General features: G+C 37.2%; 1 protein-coding gene across 5 annotated transcripts in view; it reads right to left on the minus strand.

The window, feature by feature from the left end:
- Positions 1–839: 839 nt before the first annotated feature.
- pfkpa (phosphofructokinase, platelet a) overlaps positions 840–19999 on the minus strand; it is a 32796-nt gene continuing 13636 nt past the window's right edge. The window contains exons 8-23 of one of the 5 annotated variants that reach the window (XM_067435515.1): positions 19288–19383; positions 17374–17466; positions 16702–16827; positions 14935–14999; positions 14252–14321; positions 11446–11592; positions 9036–9106; positions 8831–8918; positions 7880–8032; positions 5008–5160; positions 4141–4305; positions 3811–3872; positions 3330–3441; positions 2951–3050; positions 1525–1630; positions 840–1440 (exon numbers count right to left, since the gene is read on the minus strand). In XM_067435515.1, coding sequence (XP_067291616.1) covers positions 1284–1440; positions 1525–1630; positions 2951–3050; positions 3330–3441; positions 3811–3872; positions 4141–4305; positions 5008–5160; positions 7880–8032; positions 8831–8918; positions 9036–9106; positions 11446–11592; positions 14252–14321; positions 14935–14999; positions 16702–16827; positions 17374–17466; positions 19288–19383 — 1764 coding nt within the window. In that variant the 3' untranslated portion in view covers positions 840–1283. Of the gene's footprint in view, positions 1441–1524; positions 1631–2950; positions 3051–3329; positions 3442–3810; positions 3873–4140; positions 4306–5007; positions 5161–7879; positions 8033–8830; positions 8919–9035; positions 9107–11445; positions 11593–14251; positions 14322–14934; positions 15000–16701; positions 16828–17373; positions 17467–19287; positions 19384–19729; positions 19826–19999 lie in introns of all 5 variants that reach the window. The other 4 variants (XM_067435512.1, XM_067435514.1, XM_067435513.1 and 1 more) reach the window with 4 other exon arrangements.

Below are 19999 nucleotides of genomic sequence, written 5' to 3' on the forward strand. Positions count from 1 at the left end.
AGTACATACCACAGAGACGGACGTCCTGCTGTTGTTGCTTCCCCTGTTCAATTTATTTCAGCCTCCGGATCTGATTCTGGATCATATCTGTATTAGTTGAATCACATAGCCATGGTTTATTTTGGGTAACTAATCATTCTTTAGCTCCGCTCACTCGATACGGACACATTCAAAGTAAAAGAGAAAACTCTTATAAAATCATGGCTCTCATCCTCACGTCCTCTGGCTTTTGAGCGATCGCAATGTGTTGCTTGATATCTCTGCGCCCAAGTAGCAGTGCTTCGCCAGTGCTTCCCCATAATATAGTCAATTAAGTCAATATCTGCCTAGGAAATCACCTAGTCTTAATCTGCATCGCTATTTGTACTCCTTGTGAATACACAGGCCTCAAGTAATCAGGTTTTTTTTCCCTTTTTTTCGGATCACTTTAACTTGGGACATGCTAGCTGGCAACATAGGATTCCATTCATTATGCTAAGCTAAGCTAACGACGATCCTGCCAAACTAAAACAATGCATGCACTGAGACAAAAATGCATTTGCCCACATATCTAAACGTAGGAAAGATTTTGAATAAGCCCTATTTCAAAAAACGAATTTTGAAACTGTTTTGCCTCAGCAAAAATCCTTATTTACCGTGACTTTGGCAGTTAGATGTGCCCTCCGAATCACTGGTTCATAAGGTTTCGAAGCTTCATGAAGTAATGTTCTCTATACCATGGTATTTTTAGTATGCATTACATGGTACTGTGGCACATGTAAAAAAATAAATAATAAATTACAGGGTGGCATGTGTTCAGTGTGATATGTTAATGTGTAAAATCAAACAGCAGACACTGATTTTCACACATCGTGATTGTGGTCTTTATTGGTCAGGCAAATGTTAACACTTGATGATGCAATACATTCATACATCAAACGGTGCTTCAGCAATGTGGACCTTCACCGCATAAGCGCTTGACACCGGAAAGTGGATTTCTGCTTCTGTCTGAGGACTTCAGAGAGAGAAATGTGCTTTGAAGCGCGACACAATTGCAGACGTGGCGGGGTGACAGCGGGACAGGAGTGCGAGGGCATAAAACAGTAAAACCAAACAGCACAGCGTCTCACACTCTCCTACGATTAACACTGATTTCTGTAAAATAACAAAGGGTGACATTTTTCGAACGAAGCGATGACAAAACAAAAAGAAGCGGGCCCAGAGAACAAGTGTCGCCGACAGCGCTCGCAGGACAGACGGGCCCTTCTAAAGCGTGACCTTTGAACACCGCCGTTATTTGGAGTTTAAATGGCAGCAGTGGCCTCGGACTCTCTGGGCCGGTGGAGGGTCACGTGTTCCAGCTGTCCAAAGTCTGACACGTCGTAGCTGGTCTTGTACTTGGCTAAGATCTTCATGAGTGGACGTAGCTTCAGCCACCACTGCTCCTTAGGGATTCTGTGACTGAACACACAGAACAGAGGGTCGGATATTGTTATTTATAAAATATTTAACCCTGTTCATGTAAGAAATGCGGTGTGAACATACACAAAGTCAGTATCATCTTTCAGCTCAACCACAGGCTGGAAAACCATAGCACGACGCCGCATGCCCAGCAGACAGGCCGAGTCCTCTGTGTTGGCAAACACTCGCCCTACAGAACACACACAGGTTCAACACACACTCACAAAATCGCCACTGTCTTGTCATTAGACTGTGAAACATTTCTACAGGAAATGTTAACTCGTTCACTGCCATTTATGACATAAATCCTTGTTTTCACTGTTATATTGTAGGGGGCGCTATTACATTCTGGAACAGAATCTGCAGATCTTCAGATTTTTGTGAAATTGAAAATGCTGGCTCTGACTGGCAACTGACTCGCAAAAAAATAAATAAAACAATGGTGGGGAAGGAGTTAAAAATACTCTGATGTCACAGTTTTCAAATTAGAAAAACTGCATTATATCAATAAATAATAAATAAATGCATGGTTTATATTCAAACATTTACAAAAGTGACCTGTTAAAATGTATTTTGACACTATGCCAGAGAGATGTGCTGCGGTAAATGCTGCAAAAGGTGGACAAACCAAATATTAATGTTAAAAGTGGATAAAAACAGTACGACTTCATTTGATGGTCAGATCAACCATCTGCATGTTTCATGAACATTATGAAATTAAATCATGATTTGGAGGCAAAAAAAAAAGGTAAATATTTTCAGATCTGTCAGGTGTTCTAATAAGTTTGGCCACCACAAATTCGAGTTTGTTTCAAAATTCGGAGAAAAAGTCAGAATTGTGAAATATAAACTTGCATTTGAAAGAAAAAGTCAGACATGTGACATAAAAAGTCAAGATTTTTTTCCCTAAAATTCTTAAGGGAAAAAAGCAATACATTTGTTACTATATTTCTTAATCTTTGCTAATGCTAGTTAATAAAAATAAAGCTGTTTGCTGTTCATGTAGTTCACAGTGCATTAACTAATGTTAACAAATACAACTTGATTTTAATAAAGCATTAGCAAATGTTGAAATGAACAATAAATTCTGCAGAAGTGTGGTTCAGTATTAGTTTATGTTAATTCATGTATACTAATGGAAAGTGTTACCATATTAACACTATACTAAAGCTACACTACGATAATGCATTAATCCCCTGAAGGACAGTCTTTCACTGTGGTCCCCAAATCAGACTGAATAAAATACAAACAATTACCTTCATCTTTATTCATCCACAGGCACAGAGGCACAAAGGAGTAAAAAACAACAAACACACACACACAAAACTAGCTGAAAAAAATGCAACAGCTATACAATAATATGTCAAAATCAAGTAAATAAAGTTGAGTACTGTGTCACATCTGTGGTGTATGTGTGCAGTTGTGATTACACTAACAATATGGCCGTTACAACAGCACAGGTCAACAAGGTCAAGTGGTGATTGAATTCTACTGACAGGTGAATTTCTACCTTGTCTGTAGCTTTCATTCAGCTTCTTGGTAATCCACTGCATGGCCTTAGCAGCGATTTTGGTACCAAAGTTACGGTCAAATGGAGAAGGAGCACCACCCTTGTGAAAAATTAATATATACATAATAAATTAATATTGTATATAAAGAGTTTTATACTTGACATACTTGCTGTTATATGGTTTGTCTAAACTGCTTCTGTTTCTAGATTAGAGCTGTCCTTGTATTGTATGAAGACATCATAATGCTCTTGCTTGCTCACTTGAATTAGCAGGCAAAAGAAAACGGTATGTTTGCTACAGAATTTGGATTCATTCCACTGCCGTTAAATGGTGCCTGACGGCCACTGTGTTCTTTGATTTATGATTTATGTGTACTACCTGCTGCATGTGACCCAGAACATTCTTCCTGCAGTCAAACACTCCCCTGCCTTCCTCGGAATAGAGCTGATAGATGAAGTCGGTGGTGTAGTTTTCATTACAGCTCTCATTCCTGCATGAACACAAGCACACACAAACCGGCTGAGTGAGGAGCGGCTGTGGTGACTGACAGAACGCCTGAGGCTCTGCTCCCACATCTCAATCACATTGACCCAAAATACTCTCATCTGAGCTGAGAGGAGATGAAACATGAGGGACTGCAGCCTGAGACAGACAGACAGACAGACAGACAGACAGACAGACAGACAGACAGACAGACAGACAGACAGACAGACAGATAGATAGATAGATAGATAGATAGATAGATAGATAGATAGATAGATAGATAGATAGATAGATAGATAGATAGATAGATAGATAGATAGATAGATAGATAGATAGATAGATAGATAGATAGATAGATAGATAGATAGATAGATACCTCAGGACTAATCCTCTCTGAATGCTGGTCTTCATTTTCTCTGTCAAGTGCTCTACATTTGACTGAAGCAAAGAGAAAAGCAGTTCCTTCATTTAACCAACAGATGGCACTAATGTTTGTTTAATAAGTGCACTGAACTTGGCACTGAATCAAAGTTTATATAAGCGTACGTGTAATTATATATATATATATATATATATATATATATATATATATATATATATATATATATATATATATATATATATATATATATATATAAAATCCTGTTACACAATTTATTTTATTACTAGGGCCCTTGCGGTTTAACGACGTGTGTGTGCTGGTAACCTGCAGGTCTCTGATGTCAAATGGTTCCTCATAGATATATGCAGCATCTGCTCCAGCCGCGAGACCGCCAACACTGGCCAGATAACCACAGTAGCCCCCCATCGTCTCGATGATGAACACACGGTGCTTCGTCCCACTGGCAGACTGCTTGATACGGTCACATGTCTGACAAACACACACACACACACTTCAAATGCTACAGCCTGCTCAATCACGCTCATACCATTTACACGACATTAAATATAACTTAAATGTCTTTTCTTAGTAACTATCATGATCAAAAATCAGTTTGGAAACATAGATTATTCACTTTGCATGTATCTAAACCAAGATGAATTATTTCACATTTACAGAGAGCTTTTAGGAAGATAAACTACACAAAATAGGCTTTTAGGAGCTTAAGAACACTGTATTGTACTGTACATGCACCATTCTTATAAAAAACTATTTATATGGAATTTTGTGTGTGTGTGTGTGTGTCGTGTGTATCTATGTATGTGTGTGTCCCTCACTTTCAACCCTGTTGTGACATTTCCCCTATAAAAATAATAGTTTAATCCTCCTGACATATTTACATATCCACATGACTCAAACAGATCACCATTCTCATCTTTATTAGTATTTTAATGTTCTTTTGGCTGTCAGGCTCATTACTTTCACTCTATTATGGGAAAATATACACACTAGAGTAATGATTTTAAGTAATGTGATATTTGCAAGCTAATTATTAATAAATTCAGCCCCATAACATTCAACCCTGAAATGTGAACGCTAAGATTCTTAGTACAGTAAGTAATGTGACAGGGTTGCAATAATGTTTCTTAAGAATTGCCCCTTTACAGACAGGAAGGAGTTTTTTCTTCTTACCTCCACAATGGCATTGAGAGCGGTATCTGCCCCGATACTAAGGTCAGTGCCGGGCACATTGTTACTAATGGTTGCGGGCAGCATACAGAGCGGGATGCAAAACTCCTCATATTGGGCCCGAGCCTCATTCAGCTGCAGCAGACACTCTAATGCCTTTGGCGGGTCAGCACAACACAGCAGGGGACCACAGAGGACAGGACAATGCACACGTTAGACCAGCAGATGGAGTACTGGTGCAGGAGCGGATCCTGTTGAACGGACACCCACCGTGTGATGGCCGCCATGGCTTCTGATTAGGAGTCGAGGGGAAGAGGAAGGGGGTACAGACGGGATGGGATTCGACGTTTGCACTCACATGCACTCAGGGTAGTCATGAGGCAAGACACTGAAGCGAGGCGGCAGGGATTCCAAACACTTTAACAGAAATACTGTAGACGCAGATGATCCACACACCAAGTAATGGCACCTTCGCTACATCTGCATACTGAATTGCGACTGGCCTTTCTATTCGCATACTAAAGTATCAGTATATTTAAGGGATAGTTCACCCAAAACAGAACATTCTGTCATCATTTACTCGCCCTCATGCCATTATTGCTATGAAAAAATTAGTTTGTCCCGGTTTTTTGTGTGTGTGTTGTAAATATAATTTAATCTGAAGCAATATTCTCACCAGTGCGCAAACAGCTTTGACATATTTAAAGGGATAGTTCACTTTACAATGAATATTCTGTCATTCTTTACTCACCCTCAAGTTGTTTCAAACCTGCATGATTTCTTTCTTCAGCTGAACACTGCTGAACAGCTGAACACAAGGGAAGCTGGGAAGATATTTTGAAGAATGTCAGTAACCAAACAGTTAACTGGAGTTAACTGGACTTCCATAGTAGGAAAAAAAAATACTATGGAAGTCAATGGCTCCAGTTAACTGTTTGGTTACTGACATTCTTCAAAATATCTTCCCAGCTTCCCTTGTGTTCAGCTGTTCAGCAGTGTTCAGTGTTCTTTTTTTAAATTATAAATTTTATTTTTTCTGTGCTTCAGCTTTCCTTTTTTATTCTTAAATTTGATCAATAAATTAAATTAGAATAAGGTACTTTTTCCTGGGACAAGTGGATCACAGATTTACTTGTCTGAAGGACAAAAACAGGCTTAATGTCGAGCCCTGGTTATAATAATATTGTAAATATTGGCAAAATATTGTAAAAGCTGACAATATTGTGTCTATAATATAATACAATATTAACTTATTTATTGAACTGTTGTATAAAATCAATATCACATTTACACTTGTGCTATTCAGGACAAAAACAGCACTCATGTGATATTGCTTTACTATATCATGATATAAATATGAGGCAAAAACTCATACGAGGCATTTTAAGTGCGTTCTTAAGCTTCATCACGCAGTGAGCTATTCCCCTGCTTTATGTTCATCACCAATCAACTTTATGAAACGCAAGATGAACTAAATAGGCCTGAGGCAGGGAGGTTTAATAAGTTTTAAGCATTCATATCTTTTTTACATAACTAATTAAAAAAATTATCCCTTTAAATTGACAACTCAAATCACAAGGAGTACCTTTATGGTGTTTTTTTTTTCAAGCTAGATTTCCCTAGGCCCAATATTTTTATTTTATTTTTTATTTTTCGCATCTGGGGGTTTGAGTTCAGCAAACAAGAGAAATTTGAGTTTGTAAAGACTAGAGGGAGAATAAATGGCATTTTAGCAGAAATATTCTTATATGAAAAAAGGTACTTTGCAGTGGCCTGTGCTTTTTTAAGGCTTGTGTTCATTTAAACCTTTAATGATGAAACTATGCAGGCAGACTCCAGTTCAGCTTGCGTTAGCTGGGATCAGTGATCTGTTATGACAGGTTAATGCAGTGTGATCATAACACAGCGCGGGCTCAGTCACATGACAGCCACAAAAAAAAAAAGCAGAGCTCAAAACATGCTGCCATCATGTCATCTCCACTTACCTGGTAGCTAACGACTCACCTTTGCGTTTATCAGCCAAAACATTAATGGTTAGTGTAGAAATGTTTCAGGATAAATCTCACAAAACATGTCCAGGTCATATTTCACCCCTAAAATTGATAAGGTGAAATATTTGTGGTAAAGAAAATAAAGACTAAATATGAAATTGCTTCATGATTCTTCCCCGTGTTCTTAAATTGCCTAGCTGATCAGTAACTAGCATTGTTCAATTTTGGCTTGTGTGCTTGTTAAAGAAGTTAATTCAATCAAACTAATGAAATGACGCCCTATGTGGTTGCTTTGAAGGCAGCACAAATGTTTTCCTTAGTTTATAAATTTCCAATTTTTCATTTTTTCTAAACATGTGACTCAATTATACTCGCAAATGAGCTCACATGTACTTATTATTTTATATCATCAGACATGCCGTTATGGTGCTTTGGACTCGACTTCATTCACAATCCTGTTTTGAATCTGACTGACCTGGCAGAAGGGGAGCCGCCTAAAGTTGCGGTCACAATAGCAACATTTTGGCAAAATATTGTGGCAAAAACTTCCATTGTCAATTTTGTAGCGATGTATGAAGCACAGCTCACACAGAAATCACTTTCAAACCAAGCAGCTTTCTGTTGGTCAATGTGGCAAATCCAAAACTTTTGAGCTTGTGTAGAATACCTGTTGAAATGACTAGATTATGTCCGCAGACATCTATGGTTAGATTAAGTGAAAATTGACCGCACCTTTAGGTTTACGGAAAGCACTGCTGCTATTAGCCTAGACTGATGTAATTGGCTGGTAAACATAAGGCGGAGCCTGTGTGATTGGCTTGTAAAGAGAAGACAGAGCCTCTGATGTGATTGGCTGGTGGGTGGCATTCCCCAGCCTCACTTACATCAGTGATAGCGTTCAGAGCCGTGTCTGCGCCAATGCTGAGGTCTGAGCCGGGCACATTGTTGGAGACGGTGGCCGGCACCATGACCATTGGCACACACAACTCCTCATAAGTCCTGCGGGCTGTTAACAACTCCATGATCCCCAGGTAGGCCTGCAGGGCAGAGCCTGGGATTTAGTGAACCGCCATGGGTGCTGGGAATGGGGGTGCTGGGAATGGGGATGGAATGAAGGGACAGACAGGGAATGAGAGACAGACGAGGCGGGATTGGGAAGGAAACGAGTGGAAAGCCATGGCCATCACTGCGGAGAGCATGAGACAAGAGGATCCACTCCGAACACACACGTCATATAGAAACACTTGTGTAAAATACACACACTCACATCCTGATGATGTCTGTATAGAAAGAGAAGATGAGCCTGAACTCAGCAGCATGAAATGACTTTAGAAAAGCAGGTGAGCTATTCTGCAATCGAAGGTTATTGTTGTCTTTAATGGCGTCATCTCAGCTGTGTGAATGTTACATTCCAACAGCTGAAAGATAACCAGCCTGCTAAGAAGTATCACCAAATTTTTAATGCTTTTGGATGTTCATTATGAAAAGAACAGGAGCACAGGAAGTTGAGTAAGATTTAGGTGATGCTATATAGGAAAACATGATGGAGAGGGCAGGCAAGTTAACAAAACTTAGCCATGGACATTTTAAATTGAGAATTAAATTGTTTTATACAACTAAATCTACATTCATCAAGTTGTATATATATATATATATATATATATATATATATATATATATATATATATATATATATATATATAATTATTTATTATTTTAAAAAATAAAACATTTAAGTAATTATCAAAATAAACTATAATAATGATATATTATACAATATAAAATATTAACAGCAAAGCACTTTTTTTAATCATTCATTAAAATGGAAAACATACCTCAAATCCTCCGATCACTAACAATGCATTGATGTTATACTTCCGCATCTGTTCGGCAATTTTGTCAATGTGCTTTGCAGGAAGCGTTCTGAAAATTTGACAGCATTGTAGAGAAGCACTAAGCACGACACCGCACGTCACATTCAAAATTAACTGTATTATTAAAATCTGCAGGCAATATAAAATTTGTATATGGGATAAATACCGTTTAGTTCCCAGGAGGGATCCACCCTGGCCCGTCCATCCACCTACATCTGCCCATTTGACCTCTTTTATCTGAGAAAAGAGAGCAGAGAGGATCAAACGTGTTCATGTAAGGATACATTAAAATTTCAAAGTGTGAGTGAGCAGCTTAGTTATAGCTATCATCTAAGGGTACGTTTACACAACACCATTTTCAACTAAAAACTGGAAAACTGTTTGAAAACGAGTCGTTTAGGTGGATTCGTGTGACCAGGAATAGATCTGACAATGTTGTCAACTGCACAAGAAAAACACACTAGGATTACTTATTCCTGCTACAGGCTGAGATTTCGGCAATCCTCAGAAAGATTATTATAAATCATACTGCACGACATGGATCTAATAAACTTGGGTATGACGTATATAGACGATACAATGATTACACAAATTGAATTGTAGGCTACGACGCAAGTTCATATAGAAAAAAAACTTCATTAGCATACACTAGTGGTAAACAAATAAAGCAAGGTTAATCGCACTTGGCAACTGTGATTGTTATGTGTGCTGAAAGAAAGAGGAGAATATGGACGTGGTCGTGGCTGGGGAATAGAGGCCAACTTGGTGTGCCAGTTGTGTAAATGGAGCTTGAGGGAAGTAGTTTAAAGTTTTAGCGCCTAGTAACGTTGATCTATATGCCATTTCATGTTGCATTTTTATTGGCCGGTCAGTAGACGTAGGTCTTAGCAGCAAACACAGTGTGAGATGATCATGCTAAATTTGTGTCATAAAATTATCGAAGGCTATCTTTGGTCGAAAGACCGTCTTTGAACCTCTCTCACTGTACTACGTAGGAGGACCATTGAGGAGCCATGACCACAGAAATCACTGTACTGGGCATAAGGCAGGTGAGTATTTTATCAGGGTCGGAGCTAAACTCAGCATCTCTGCTTTAGGGTAATTTCTTTTTTAATGTAGTTTTTCAAATGGAGATGCAAATGTGATAAATGTGATCACCACTTGTGTGCTTTCTAAATTCACTAGTTTATTGGATTAGACTGGCTGAAGAGATCATAATGGAGATCAGCAATGGATGGATAAGACCTCTTAGGGCTGTTTCAGGGTCGTACAGAAAATAAGAACTCAAAAATGTTAAAAGATATTCACATTGAAGCTACTGATAATAACACATGGATTTGATTACGGCATTGCTGAATCTACCCGAGTTTGTAATCCTCCTTGCGTTTGTTTAACAAGACGATTAGTGGATCATGTCTTAACCTACACCAGGGCCCAGCCCATGTAATTAATTGTTCTGTGTTTATCTCGATTCCTCCAACAGCTCTCGGCATACGGTTAATAGGATTATGTATCGCCCCCTATCAGAACAGAGTGGTACTACAGTAGTAAATTGATTTATGTTAATCCATTCATGTTCTTCGTCAGACCAAAGAGCAGCACTGCAGGGCTAGAGGTGGCGACACCGCTGTCTGCGCTGTTTTCTACACCTTCTTGAGATAAAACAATTCCTGCTCTTAATGCAATTACTTTAGAAATACACTCAGCACAACTGGATGTGAGTGTAATACAGTGTGTGTGTTCATGTTTGTATATGTGGCCTGTATAAAGGATAATGCTTTTAAATTAAACTTGTTAATATGTAATAAATGTGCACACAACAAATTTTGTGTGAAAGTGACAATCTGATTTAAATATGAATATAAACTACCATTCAAACTTTTGTGGTAGTTAACTTTTTAAAATGTTTTTTTAAATAAGTCTCATATGCTCATTAAGGCTGCATTTATTTGACTAAAAAAAATAACAGTAAAACATACAATTTGAAATACTTATATATATATATTTTAAAATAATTTATTCCGAAATTTATATTATATCGGCGTGATTATATATATATATATATATATATATATATATATATATATATATATATATATATATATATATATATATAAACATAAAATATATTATACATTTTATAATATATAATATAAAATATATGGTGGTATACCGCCCAGCACTACTGACCACAAACTTGCAAACAGTAGTGTATCTAGACATATAGCCTATTAGCTTACTACTAGCATATACAACTTGAATAATATCAAAGATTTTATTTTATATAATATAGTCCACACTATATACCATATTTTTCTTTTCTTTTTTTAATTGCTAAAGGATCCACATTTTTATCTTCTATTCTACTATACTTTATTATCTACATTAAAAAATGTTTCAATCAGAATTGTATATATAAATAGACGTGCAATGCTTTTTTGATTTGGCATTATAAACAGCTTTTCTTGGGATTTTGTTTATATGTAAAGATCGTTTGTGGTTCTTGTCTCCCATTGAGTTCAAATCCTTCTGGATAATTCTTAGATATTTGAATGTAATAGTAAATATTTATGTACCTGTCCCTTATAGAATCCTTCAAAGCCGTCATTGACAGCAAACATTTTGTGTCCCTCGGAGATGCCCACTCTGACCGCAGAGCGTACGGCTGCGTTCATGCCCGCCGCGGGGGCGCCCACATTCATCACAGCCACGTTATAATTGCTCTAAATGGGGGATGAAGATATAAAAACTCTTATTACAATGACAAATATACCAATACATTACATTTAGGTCATTTCTCGAGCATTTGCCGGTATAAGGTTTCAGCTATATTATTGACTTATGTTCAGTTGTCTATAATAAATGCAGAAAGTGTCCTGCTGGATATACGTGGGCTGATGTGAAGAGCAAATTAAAATGGCAATAATCATTTATATAACTAGCAGGTATGTCTATATATTTGTAGCCTTGTCCTTCTTGATCATCATCATGTTTTTGTTTTTACCACTCAGTGCCTATTAGGAATTTAACAGTGTTTCCATCCAGCCGTTGGCATTCATCAATCTGCTTTCCACTCCAATAGGCGCAGGGTAATTTGGTGTTTTGTTAACTCGACACACAGCCCAGAGCATCACAGAATGATTATTGACTAAACACTTCTGGACAAGCGGCCCTTAACTTTTCTGACTGTGATGCAGCAACTTTTCCAGTCAAGACTCCAGTTCTCTGGTCTACACAAGAAAACATCTTCTAAACCAGGGGGGTCAGGACTCACTAGGGGACTTACAACTTATAAGGGTGCCCCAAAATAGCTGAAAATTATTTAAAATACCTGAACCAGGGGTGGATGACTATTTTTGTTAATTTAATTTATCTTTGTTTTTAAAAAATAAAACATTTAAACATCATTAAACATGAAATGAATACACATAATACATAATAAATCTGCAAAGGTTATTCAGCCAAGAGCACTGAGTGATTTTCTCTTGTACAGCGGCAGCTTTAGTATATTAGCTGCCTGTCACTTTAAGAGCTAATGCACGGATCCTTTTGACACTCATTTGGTTACTCTTTTTAACATCAAGCAAGTCACATAATAAAAGTCGTGTGCCCTATATGCTATATGCATCGACCTAAAACGTACACTTTTCACAATGTTGAAGTAGCCTATTAAAATCATTCAGATATTGTGTGTGTCGTTGTGATATGCATATTGCGATATGTACATTTGCGATATTTCGATAATTTCTAATATATTGCACAGCCCTACTACAATTCATCCACTGGCCACTAGGGACAGGCTCCAGAAGGGAGCAGAATCTCATTGAGACCCATGTTAAAATTTAACAGAAAAAAAATATATTTACAGCCTGTTGCAAAATTGTGGTTTTGGCCTATACGGCTAATTTTGCCCTTTATGACAACAGTGAGGGGGGTGAATTTTTTTTTTAGAACACATTAGTTTACATTATATAAAGCCTTAAAGTTCTACATAATTAAGGGCGTGGCCACTTTTTTTAGTGACAGGTAGATAGCCATTTATCCACTGTCTGTTAAACATTGCGTCACTTCAGCGCCGCTCACATCCCACCTCTTTGCCCATTTTCTGTTGTCAGGCCTTGACACCCAAGCCCTGGGTGGCCCTCTGCACCAAGATGGCAGGCCAAGATGGCAACGGCCAGCTCGTCTCTAATTTACGCTTCAGAACGGCTCTTCGGAATCCTATGGGTGACGTCACAGACTCTATGTCCATATTTTTTTTTACAGTCTATGACTACTATTTAAATATGCACTAGATTGCAGAAGCCAGGTCAAGAAATTTATGGTTTTGCTTGTACACTCTTAAAAACCGGGGGTTTTCACAGCGGTTCCCTAAGAACCCTTCAGTGAACAGTTCTTAAAAGAACTACTTTAAAAAAAAAAAAATGTTAACAATCTAAATAAACTTTTTCCACTATAGGTTTCATGGATGTTAAAGGTTTTTCATGGAATCATTGATGTCGATGAACCTTTATTTTAAAAAAATATAGTTTCTTGCCTTCATTTGTTCTCTCAACAGCTGTCATTTATATTTAAGAAGCAGGGAACCAGAAAAGTAAAAAAAAAAAAAAAATGATGTCGACCTCAAGCATATTTTATATGTAAATTTGTATTTGTAAATAACAAGTAATAACACGTGTAAACCTTAAGGAATAATCAGAAATTATAATATTGAAAAGTCTGGAATTATTACTCAAACAAAGAAAAAAAGAGGGAAAAAAACCCAACCATAAGTATTTCAACATATTAAAGGGTGATGTGAAGGGTAACCAATCATAAAATAGATAATTTGCATAAAGATGCACTAAAGGTACAGTAGCAAAAATAGCTTGTTGGTGGGAAATTGTCAATTTGTTGTTGCTAGTGTGTTTTGGATGGCTGTCAGGGTATTGCTATGCAGTTCCTAGGGTGTTCTGAGAGATCGCCCAAGTCAAAAGAGTCCATTCCAAAAACTATATGATATTCTAGTCTATGTTTTTTTCTCAGTTTTATCATCCGCTATTCAAAAATGTGATTCTGATCACCTAGATCACTTAAAATAAATGCTACCAAAAATGTGCCCTTTAATTGAGATAATAATAGCTAGAGAGTAGAGCTAAAAATAACTATCCACAAGCAGAAATATCCACACAGGATGTGTGACAGGACTAATTAATCTTGGTTTCCTCGGGAAACATCTGCTAGGGGTGGAATTCTATCATGTACTGAGGGTTGTGAATAGCTAAGTCTGGCCCAACGGCATGCTGATGTCAGTCAACAGAAGTGGTGTTGTGTTGAGATGAAGTAAAAGATCACCAGGGTAAAACAAACATGGAGTCCCTCTCAGGATGACATGACACTTACTTGTGGAAGTTCAGTCTCTGGTTTGCGGTGAGCCAACAGTTTGTAAGTCCTCAGGTTGTTCTCAAAGCTCCTGCATTTACACATAAACATGTAAGTGTTATTCTTATATTTGATAAGATGTAAGCGTTATATGTGTAGATATGTTTAAAATAAATACAACATAAACTAACTTTCAAAAGTTTGTTAAAAACAGTTTACGTTTTTTTTAAAGTATACATTAAATTAAACAAAATTAATAGTAAATACTTCTACGTTGATACAAAAAATATATATTAATAAATAATATATATATATATATATATATATATATATATATATATATATATATATATATATATATATATATATATATAAATAAATAAATTGTCTATTCACCAAAGAATCCTGAAAAAAGCAACAACAGAGTTTTCATAAAAACAACTGTTTTCAACATTGATAATCAGAAATGTTTCTTGAGCAGCAAATCATATTAGAATGATTTCTGAACATCATGTAAATAAAATGTGAGTTGAGTTAATAAACATTTAACTGGTATCATAATATTGAAATATTGGGATGAACCATCCGATTTACATCCCTAGTACTGACCCCAAACTTTTGAACAGTAGTGTGCATTATACTCAAAATAAAAGTTAAACTAGAGTCAAGCTACTAAAAGTAGTTTCAAAAGTTTTCAAACGCACCTGCCACGTAGCCGCACTGCATCTTCAAATCTTTTCTCATCCATGGCCTTCTGCACCTCCTGAGTCTACAAGACACACAAAAGCACTTCCATTATAATGATTTTATGACGTGATTTGTTGGGTTGAAACGATTTGTTGAAACCAATGTTTCGGTCATATTTCATCTCAACATCGAAAGAAAAAAAAAGTTAAAGGAGGGGTGAAACACTGTTTTAGTTTTTTTTTATGCAGTGATGCCAGTAACGCGTTACTCTAATCTAACTTCTTTTTTCCAGTAACGATTTATCTAACGTGTTACTATTTTCAACCCAGTAATCAGATTAAAGTAATTTATCCAAGTCACTGTGAGTTACTATTTTAGTCATTTTCCTTAGTAAAAACCAACAGCTTATCAAAATTCTCAGCCCGAGTCCGACTGGAGCCTGTGTTGTTGTTGTTGTTGTTGTTTTTTTGCAACATTGTTGCAGCCATTAAAATAGCATAAGCTGTTATGGTCTTGTGTTGTTTCCACCAGCGCAGCACATCTCATTGTACCTTTTAGTTAATAAAATAAATATAAAACGAAGGAAAATCCTAAAAAAAGGCCCAAAGCCTGGCCTGCAATTTAGGTATAACGTGAAAATGTTATTGCCCTAGGGCATAAGAAAGTCGGGGCCCATCCGGTAGTCAGGAGATACATTGTTGACTTTACTATACACTATTTACTATACTCTACACTTCCAATAAAGTGAGTGTTGCAAAAAACAGTTGTCATTTCTATGTTGAGGTGGCAGGGGTGTTGTCGGCAACTGCTGAATTTAACTAATAAAGTAACTTGTAATCTTACTTAGTTACTTTTAAAATCAAGTAATCTGTAAAGTAACTAAGTTACTTTTTAAAGGAGTAATCAGTAATCAGATTACTTTTTCAAAGTAACTGTGGCAACACTGATCTTATGTCAGTCTTGAGTAACTGTAGAGTAGTATTGTATCCTTAATCTCTGAAAAATATTTTGTTTTATTATTTTTATAAAAGAAAGATAGGCTGTACCAAGTCTTTCTGGAAAGAAAAGGAGCGGATGGAGGCGTATCGTGTGGGCGGAGCTAAAAATCCAGAGCGCGCGCAGCTTGCATTCAGAGCGTCTGAAAGATGTGACATCCTCAAGTGTGGAAAAGAAAACGTTATCCTAAATAAACCACGGCTATCAATAAGAATCAAGCATACATGTATGATCCAGAATCTGATCCAGAGGCTGAAATTGAACATGTATGGTATACAATAAACAAACAGACACCTATAGGGGTCAGCCCTACCCTATACACGATCGTGTTGTTTACTGTTTACTCACCCTTCTGTGCCCTTAGGACCCGTATAAGATAATTCCACCCCATTGTACGTCAGACAGACCCATACTCGGAAATTTTTTTGACACAGAAATACTCCATCAAACGTCCAACTAAATTTTTTAAACTTTGTGTAAAAAGCTCAGTATGCATGACCTTCCCCCCCCCCCCACACACACACAAAAAGTAAAAATAATGTACATTTCAATCAGTTTTTCAGTACTGTAATGCAGCAATGTAAATCAAGCCGTCAATTTCATTGTTATTTCATTACATGTTATTAAATATTTAAATGTTAATTAATTCAGCTCATAGGATTGCAAATGCCGGAATGATTCATGAGTGCAGCAGTAATGCTATGTTCTCATTCCTCTGCTGAACTGCGGAAGCGTGGATCTTTATTATCACAGCACTAAACCCGACGTGGCATCTGTCCAAGCCTTACCATCTGCACACACTCCATTAGGGGTAGCCGCACAGACTGGTTCCCACACAGAGACACCACGCAGGCTGGCGTGTTTGCAGTGGTCTCAAGCAGCGCCAGAACCGCCTCCACACCCATGCGACTGGCCTGACAACAAACACAAAACAGCATTGCAATCTGTAGCGCTTCAGCCTGCTCTAATGTAATCTTCACTTTAAGCATAGAAATAGTTTCATATTTCATGTCAACAGAAAATACCATTTTCAATTACCCTAGGGATTTACGTACTACTTCCACCCTGCACTGAGAATGTTCACATGATGTGTTCATTAAAGATATTCAGAAGGTAATGTTTTTTGTGTGTTATTTGCTTAAGCAGACTGTGTTTGTCTATTGTTGTTGCTTATTCAAGGACCAGTTTATGCATGTTGAATTCAAGGGTTAATATACTTTACACATCTAATGTAAGTGTTGTTTGTGTTAATCAACAGCATGCCACAAAGATGTACATAAACATGTTGAAAACAAATTGATCACTTAGGAAACACTGTTTTTCCGTTCCGGCATTATTCTTTTCTCAGTTCCCCAGAGTGCACTTGGAAACATGTGCAGCGTGTGTGGACATCAAATCTGTTTATGGTCTTAAAGTAAGCTCCACCAATCCTCCTGTTTTTATCCGAAAGAGTTTCTCACCAGAATCCTGTCAAACGCTGAGGGGGTCCCTCCTCTCTGGACGTGGCCCAGGATGGTCACGCGCGTGTCGAAGCCCAGGCGCCGAACCACCAGCTGGAGGGGTAATAAAGAAGATTTAGACTTCAATCATAGGAATCAGGGGAATTTAGACGTTTTAGGTCATGTTTTGTCAACAAAACTTCTTGTCCATCATGCAAGATAACATTTAATCCCAAATAAAGCAAATGTCTATGAGCATTTTGAATAAAGTACATTACGTCTTCATAATATTTATTAATCTTAAATTAACCCGAAATTGAAAATACGCCATTTACTAGGAACACAAAAGGAGTTATTCATAGCATTAATGTTCAAGCTGCTCTTTTCCATACAATGAAGTCAACTGTGGCCACAACAGCTAAACGACAACAAAAAGATTTTAAATTAAAGGGATAGTTTACCCAAAAAGAAAAATTCTGTCAACATTTACTCACCCTCTAGTTGTCCTTAACCTGTATATACATATTCCTTTGTGTACAGCAGAACAAAGACATTTATGCAGGTTTGGGACAACTTGAGGGTAAGTAAACTATGACATAATTTTAATTTTGGGGTCTCCAAAACCCTTATCCCCTTGTCTGGCTATCACCAGACTTTTTAGATTGAACAATGGTCTGGGGAGTCTGCCCTGTATTTTTATTGCACAAGAGGTGTGATCAACGGGTACAGTTCAAATGACTCTGTACGAAATTGGATAGTGCTTCAACCAATCAGACAAACGAAAACGATCCATCGTTTCTCTATCCGTCATTGTGTTAAACCCGCCAGTAGCGCAGAAGGTGGATAAGCCGGTTTGTGATTGGTCCCCGCAAATTTGTAACAGAAGCAGGAAAAACAATGTACAGGTTTCACTTTCATTGTATTTAAGAGAGCTACGTTACTCTATAACATCTCCTTTGGTATTCTATTGTAGAAGGAATGTCATATGAGACGTTAATGAGTGCGTAAATGATGCCAGACTTTTAATTTGTCGGTGAACTATTCGTTTTTCTGAATATAAGTTTGATACAGTATAAAGATATTTAATGATAAACCATAGAACAAGGACAGAAGACACAAATCAGTCATGGTACTACATGCATTTAGCAGAAAGATTCACAAGAAAGCTGCAACACACATGCAAAGAATAAGAAATTTAGCATTAATTGCTGCAATCAGAACAGCGTCCCATGCTAGTCAGTAAATTAAAACCATTTTTAGTGATTAGTGTTAGAGACGTTGCTAAACATAGTAAATAATTCAACTCTTGCAGGACCTTTTTAGGGTGAGGAAATGCACTTCCTTTCAATATGAATAATCTGAACAAAGAAAACATAAATGTTTCCACATGCATGACTAAAACGAGTAAAACAAGTTTTTTTTTGTATTGTTATTATTGTCTCTTTGAATAAAATTTTAAGAAAATCCTGTCAATTCCCTATTTTTTTTTAAATCATTCATGTAAGTTGCACAAAAAAATTGTAACAAGATATGTAATGAAGTTTACAAATTGAGGGTTATTTTAGAGTTTTTTAAGTATGAGCAATACTAATAGTGATGCTAACCTAGCGTTTTTTTGTAACACAAAGAATTCTAAAAATATATTTATACAACAATTACACTGAACTGTAAAGCACTAGAAAATGTGCATGCTCCTGCTTCAGGTAGAATTCAAGACACATTGCACTAATGCCGTGCAGTAGTTAAGATATACAGCAAGTAGAGGATAGCCATAGCTGGTTATGTTTGAGGTGACCACATGTGCCTTACCAGAAAAGATTGTGGGTGTGTTTAAGCAAACCACACAGGACAAAGCCAGAGAGGGAGCACATACAGAGCTCAGAGAGGTCAGGGATCAACGCAGGGGCTGGATCTCTATATACCTCATGTACTTACATTCTTTACATGTTCTGAGGTAATGGGCTGGTTGCTACGATCAATCGCACCTTCAGCTACTATTATGATATTCAGCCTTTTCATTCCTGCCCGTTTCTATGAGGGTAAGAGACATGTCACAAACTGATGACAAAAACTACAGGAGAGATGTAAAAAGCTGGAATTCAGGCTGCAGAAGTGGCCTATGTAGAAAATAAACACTTACTGAAACACCATTTCTAATGAAGAAACGTTAGCTCAAAAGCAATGTAATAACAGTGGCTTGCCCCTTGCAAAATGACCTACCCAGATCATTAACCACTACACCACAAAACCCAGTTACGGTGCAGACCAAGTCGCTGTACTTCTGGCCGAGAACAAGGTCTTTATTGGAGACGGGCCACTCCAGTTCTAGAGAATTCCAGATTTTTGCTCTCTCCCATTGAAAACATTCAGTACTCACATCCTTGACTATACTAGAAGTAATAGCTTTTCCATGTCTGTCAATGGCTCCTTCAGCAACTATGATTATGTTCAACCTTGAACCTCTGGATCGAGTCTGGGGCAGTGAACACATTTGTTCCACAAAAACATAGGCATGTTGCAAACAAAATAATATATTCAAATAAACAATACATTTTGGGACTAGTAGAAAATTATTTACTTTACACAGATGACTCTGGGAGAAATACTTTTTTCAGTCTGTAAATGTGTATGTATAACCAATGTTGAA

This window comes from Pseudorasbora parva, chromosome 24, assembly GCF_024679245.1.
Source record: "Pseudorasbora parva isolate DD20220531a chromosome 24, ASM2467924v1, whole genome shotgun sequence".
NCBI lineage: Eukaryota > Metazoa > Chordata > Actinopteri > Cypriniformes > Gobionidae > Pseudorasbora > Pseudorasbora parva.